Source organism: Balaenoptera ricei, chromosome 3 (genome assembly GCF_028023285.1).
Source record: "Balaenoptera ricei isolate mBalRic1 chromosome 3, mBalRic1.hap2, whole genome shotgun sequence".
Taxonomy (NCBI): Eukaryota; Metazoa; Chordata; class Mammalia; order Artiodactyla; family Balaenopteridae; genus Balaenoptera; species Balaenoptera ricei.
Genome location: NC_082641.1, coordinates 13,550,445 through 13,557,052, shown reverse-complemented (window position 1 = coordinate 13,557,052; position 6,608 = coordinate 13,550,445). Strand labels below are relative to the sequence as shown.

The window sequence follows — 6,608 nt, the reverse complement described above, 5'->3', positions numbered from 1 at the left end:
TCTCATTGTTCTGGGTGTTGACTAGGTTCAGTTAGGCAGTGTTTGCTTGCGGGTGGGGTCTCTCATGCTATTGCAGCAGATGGTGTTTGGGGCTAGAGTCACCTTGTGACTCACCTACTCACATGTCAGGAGGTTGATGCTGGCTACTGGCTAGACCTCAAAAGGAGCTTTAGCCAGAAAGTTAGACCTGACCTCTGTGTGGTCTTGCCACTTCCTCATAGCATGGTGGCTAAGTTCCAGAACAGTGTCCCAGGAGCTCCAGGTGAAATCCATATAGACTTTCATGTCCTAACCTTGGAAGTTCCATAGCATCAGTTCTACTCTCGTCAGATTCAAGGGGAGAAACAAAGCCCCTACACGTCTATGGGAGGAGCTACAGCATCACATAGGAAGAAGAAATGTGGGATGGGAGCTTTTGTTGCAGTCATTTTGGAAAGTACAACCTGCATACTGCTTGACTGACAGAGCAGCACTCTGTCTAGACTACAGTCTTAAGGCAAACGCCTTGCATCTCTTCCAACCCTACTCTGCCCTTTGGAAATTTTGTCTTTGTGCGCTTACTAAGGGTGTCTTCGAGGGCCATAAATGGCACCTATGTATGCCATCTCACAAGTGAAATCTGGGATTATTCCTTGTCGGAGACTTCTTTTAAGTAGAATTTAATTTTTAGAGCAGTTTCAGGTTCACTGCAAAATTGAGTGGTGGTACAGAGATTTCTCATATACCCTCTGCTCTCACACAAGTATAGTATCCCCTCTTTATCAAATTCTGCATCAGAGTGGTACTTTTGTTACAATTGATGAACATACATTGATACACCATAATCACCCAAAATTCATAGTTTACATTAGGGTTCACTCTTGGTATTGCACATTCTATGGGTTTGAACTAATGTATCAAATGTATCCACCATTATAATACCATACAGAACAGTTTCACTGCCTTAAAAATCCTAGTTTTGCCTATTCATCCCTCACTCCCTCCAACCCTTGACAACCACTGAGACTTTTTAACTAAAGCCCACTGGTTCTTCTATACTGTACACTGTTATCAGAATTATATTTTCTATAAAAAATTCTGAACACTTATTCTCCTGATCAACAATCTCCAATGGATTTTTCCACTGTGTATAGATTAAGTTGAAATGCTTCATTTTTTTGGATCCCATGTTACAATAGTTAAATTAAAGGAAAATTAGTGGATTGACAAATAGTGGGCACTCAAAAACTAGGTTTGGGTATTACAAATATAGCAAAATGGTATTTTTCTTCATCTCCCATCTTTCCACTTCTGGCTGACCTCTTTCTTGGAATATATTACACACCTAGTTCCATTCTCAAGCCCTGGCCCAAATGAGCTAAATTAGCAGAAAGATGTCTTTGGCAAAACTAGAAAAAAGAGAGACACTTCAAGCACAGTAACACTCTAGAGTTGTGCTAAAAGTTTTGTCTTCTAGATCCTTCATCTTGAAGTTCAGACAAGAAAAGACCATCCTTTTTATCCTTGCCTCCAAAATCAGGTCCTACCCCAGATTCACCAAGACTGGAAATCTGATGATGTCAAATAACTAGCAGTCTTGACTGAAGGCAGAGAGTAGGAACAACTAAGATCCTTTGGAGAAGACAAAGGAGTTGATAGTCCTAGAACAGGGGTCCATAAACTATAACCAGTGGTCCAAATCTGGTCTGCCATTTGCTTTTTAAATAAAGTTTTATCAGAACACAGCCACACCATTCATTTACCTATTGTCTATGGGTGCTTTCATTCTTTAACAGCAGCGTTGAGTAGCTGTAAAAAAGAATGTTTGACCTGTGAAACTTAAAATATTTACCCTCTGGCCTTTTTCAGAAAATGTTTGCTGGCCTCTGATCTAGAAAGCCATGATGAAGAGGTGAAGAGAAAAGGTACCAGAAGCTAAAGAGGGGAGACTGACTTGGGACCCCCTGAGATGGACTCATCACAGGATGAAGTGTTGTCAAAGGGAAACGCATGAACTGTTTGGCATCATTTTCTGGATTCTGGATAGTGTTATGGTAGTACGACACATTCTGGAAAGGGAATATATGTTTATGTACTTCCAATAATGACAAAAAAAATTACAAAAGGATAAGTAAGGCATTCCATCTTTTTACAGTTTTATCTCCCACTTCATCCCATCACATCCTCTATACATCCCTCATTGTAGCCTTTTTCCTAGAATGGAATCTGAGCCCTCAAGCTGCTGGGACTTGGTACAAGTTCCTTCTTGGGTCTGTAACACTCTTCCACTTTGCTGAAGACCTCGGAGCTTCAACTCAATGGTCAACACTCAAAAGGCTTTCCCCAATAATCACATCCCAACCACCCCCAATGAGTCTGAGCTTCCTTTGCATCACTTGGTACAACTCAGTTTGTACCAGATTATTAGGACATGTCCTCGTCTCTTCAACAAGATATCAGCAACTGAAAGGCAGAAATATGGCGTTTTGTTTGTCTTCATTTTTCAGTTCGATCTTACCAACTCTTCTAATCCCTGTCTTCTCATTAGTACAGTGCTTTATAGACTTTAAATATTTATTGACTTGAACATGAGAGTTTTGAAAATAAAACTTTGTAGTTCTATTCCCCTTCTGGTAGAAATCTAAAGAAAGAATACTTTGGCTCAAGATTATTTTGTGTAGCTGTTCTTGAAAAGCAAACATTCTTCTCTGAAAAATACTCCAGAGACCTAAAGTCTGTCATCTAATAAAGACATGGATCTCTTTTACCAAGGACCGCCAACACGGGCCATGTCCGCACCAAAACCGTGAAGAAGGCGGCCCGGGTCATCATTGAGAAGTACTACAAGCACCCGGGCAACGACTTCCACACCAACAAGCGCATGTGCGAGGAGATCGCCATCATTCCCAGCGAGAAGCTCCACAGCAAGATCGCAGGCTATGTCACACATCTGATGAAGCGGATTCAGAGTGGTCCAGTGAGACGTATCTCCATCAAGCTGCAGGAGGAGGCGAGGGAGAGGAGAGATAATTACGAGCCTGAGGTCTCAGCCCGGGATCAGGAAATCACTGAAGTAGATCCTGACACTAAGGAAATCCTGAAGCTCTTGGACTTTGGCAGTCTGTCCAAACTGCAGGTCACTCAGCCTACAGGAGGGATGAATTTCAAAACACCACGTGGAGCCGTTTGAATCTTTCTGCTGTGCTGTAATATTTTCAGTAAACCTCGGACAACAACAACAAAAGAAATGGAACCCATGTTCTTAAAGCAACGGGCTAAATGGAGATTATGTCTGGAGGAAGAAGCCAGTGGAGAAGTAGAAGCTACTGCCCACCCCGCCTTCTAAACCAAGAGGTCAGACCATCCTCCTTGACTTGACATCTGCTTTGTGATTCTCCCCTTCAGCTGAGATTAAGCCAGATGGAAGGCTGAGTAAAGGAAGCTTGAATCTATCCTAGCAAGTACATTTTGTGCTAAGGGGAGAGAGTACTAATTTTGTACTTGAAAAAAAAAGGATCCCATTCAAATATAAACTAATTTCCTCTCTTCAATGGTGGTTGCCATCATTCCCAAACTGAGGTCATCATTATAGTCTCTCTGGGACTTTGGCACAGAAGAAAGTGACTTAATCGACTGTATTAAAATGTTTTTAGAAAACATCATTTTAGACCTGGACAAATGATAGAAACTTTAAATCCAAGACTATTTTTCTTAATAAAATAAGGAGAATTGTATCACAAAATGTGTTTCTACTGTCTTTGTTGTTCTAAATGCTGAACAGTTTATTGTTATTCCTAGAGTTTAGTCTAATATTGAATGAGTCAGTAAGGGCTAAAATTATAGCACTCAGAAGGATGGATATTAGAGGGATAGTCTTGGCAAAAGTAGTTTCAGTAGCAATAGCAAGGGCACTTTGCATTGTTCTTTTTTTTTTTAAGTGAGTAAATAGATTTTTCTTTAGAAAGCTTTAATATTTAATGTAAATTTACTTACAATGCTTGGGAGAATGTTTCTTTAATAAAACACATTTTGTTCTTAGGAGTCTACTATTTCAACATTGTTTATTCCTTTCATTGATTGAGTCTTAGAATATCCTCTATTATTATTCTAGCTAAGAAGTATAATGCTTATTCTGATGTAAAGAAAGAGGAAAAGAGCATATTATATGCAAAAATAAGGCCCTGAATAGTACTCAGTTGAAGAACATCATATTGGTGTATAAATCAGTGTTCCTGGTATAACTCAGTGCATGTAAAGCTTAGCATCTGGGTCACAGCCAAATATTCTTTCAGAGCCATAAAGTACAGACACTAAATTTCCCTTTACTCAAGTATAAACCTACTGCCTAATGTTAAGCAATTTTCATTGAATTGATGTTCTTCCTCTCAACTTATTTTACTTAATCATATTTATTAGGGAAGCTTAGCACATCAAAAGCGCATTTGAAAATAATCCCATGATTAACCTTAGGGCAAAAAGTTAATGCAATGTATATTACCAAGTTCATTAACTATCTTCTTGATGGACCAACAGCTGTGTAATGAAGACATTAGCCATCAATTAAATGAACAGTGATCTTGAGACCAGAGTTTTCAGCAGGGAATAGTCAGCTATGTTATGGGCACTGAGAGGCAACAACTGAATGGGCGTATTTCCAAGCATTCCTTAGTTTTATGCCTTATGAGATAGTATTTGTGAAAAGCCTATGAAAACTGGTCAATTTGGAAAGTCAAAACACATTTAAATTGTTTGGGAGGATTTTAATAAAAACTGAGTTTTAGAATAGCATTTAACATATCATATAATTACAGATTCACGTTCAAAAGTTGTTATTTAAGGTATAAACAGAGGTACATAATAAGACTTATAAATTATTGAGCTTGCAATTGTTCTTACTTATTTATAGAAAGATGCCATTAAATAGAAATGCAATTTTATAGAGACAGCTAAAACTCATACAATTAGTATTTCTTGATGAAGTAGACAGACACTATTTTGGAGACAAGAGTCTACTAACATGAAAATAAGAAAGAAATGCTTACGAGTCTTATGTTTAAGTAAAGTGTATTATAACATGGTTACTCTAGGGCTGGGGTAACCACTGTTAAAAGGTATAAAAGCAAAAATAAACAAATGGAACCTATTTAAGCTTAAAAGCTTTTGCACAGCAAAGGAAACCTTTGACAAAATGAAAAACAACTTACTGAATGGGAGAAAATATTTGCAAATGGTATGACTGATAAGGGACTAATATCCAATATATATAAACAGCTCATATAAGTCAACATCAAAAAACAAACAAACAAACAAAAAGCCTAACTAACCAGATTAAAAAATGGACAGAAGAACTGAATAGACATTTTTCCAAAGAGGAAATGCAGATGGCCAACAGGCACATGAAAAGATGCTCAACATCACTAATCATCAGGAAAATGCAAATTAAAACCACAGTAGGACTCACCTCACACCTGTCAGAATGGCCATCATCAAAAAGAACACAAATAACAAATGTTGCTGAGGATGTGGAGAAAAGGGAGCGCTTGTGCACTGTTGGTGGGAATGTAAATTAGTGCAGCCACTGTGGAGAACAGTATGGAGGTTCCTCAAAACACTAAAAATAGAACTACCATATGACCCAGCAATTCCACTCCTGGGTATATATCTGAAAAAAACAAAAACACCAATTCAAGAAGATACATGCACCCCAATGTTCATAGCAACATTATTTACAATTGCCAAGATATGGAAGAAACCTGTGTCTATCAACTGATGAATAGATAAAGAAGATGTGGTGTGTATATGTACAATGGAATAGTCCTCAGCCACAAAAAAGAACAAAGTTTTGCCATTTGCAGCAGCAAGAATGGACTTGGAAGGCATTATGCTAAGTGAAATAAGTCAGACAGAGAAAGACAAATACCATGTGATATCACTTACATGTGGAATCTAAAAAATACAACAAACCAGTGAATACAACAAAAAAGAAGCAGACTCACAGACACAGAGAAAAAACCAGTGGTTACCAGTGGGGAAAGGGAAGAGGAAAGATAAGGGTGGGGGAGTAAGAGGTGCAAGCTATTAGATATAAAATACTGTACAACATGGGGAATATAGCCAATATTTTATAATAACTACAAATGGAGGATAACCTTTAAAAATTGTGAATCACTATATTGTATGCCTGTAATATACAGTATTGTACAGCAACTGTACTTTAATAAAAAAAGGTAATATATCAAAGTATCTCTCTCTCTTCTTGTAGAGTTTGCCGAGGATCAGGAAGGAAGTTGTTCAAATGGTGATATTCATTAAGGGCATATTCCTAGAGGTTACAGACACTCGCCACAAAGGCAGCAAAAGACACTTCTGATCATTGTGCTTAGACTAACCCAAGAGTTGGTCCACGTGAAGCACTTAACACAGGACGAGGCACTCAGGCTAAGTGCTCAAGATACTTAGCTATGATCATTATTATCCCAATAAAAATAATGGCATAAAAACTGCAGATTGTCCGTTCCCACCTTAAGGTATGGTCCCCTTAATGATGTTGATTTACTACAGCATTACCATATTATGAGAAGGAAAATCAAGGGTGTAACATTAATATCCTCCCTTGACTAAGCAGAAAA

At 38.2% G+C, this 6,608-nt stretch overlaps 1 protein-coding gene across 1 annotated transcript; it reads left to right on the top strand.

Moving 5' to 3' along the window:
• The first annotated feature begins 1,883 nt into the window (after nucleotides 1–1,883).
• On the top strand, nucleotides 1,884–3,221 carry LOC132362394 (small ribosomal subunit protein eS17-like). The gene is made up of 2 exons (XM_059916819.1): nucleotides 1,884–1,891; nucleotides 2,752–3,221. Exons 1-2 carry the CDS (start codon nucleotides 1,884–1,886, stop codon nucleotides 3,167–3,169), a joined length of 426 nt encoding a protein of 141 aa, XP_059772802.1. The 3' UTR covers nucleotides 3,170–3,221.
• The last annotated feature ends 3,387 nt before the right edge of the window (nucleotides 3,222–6,608 follow it).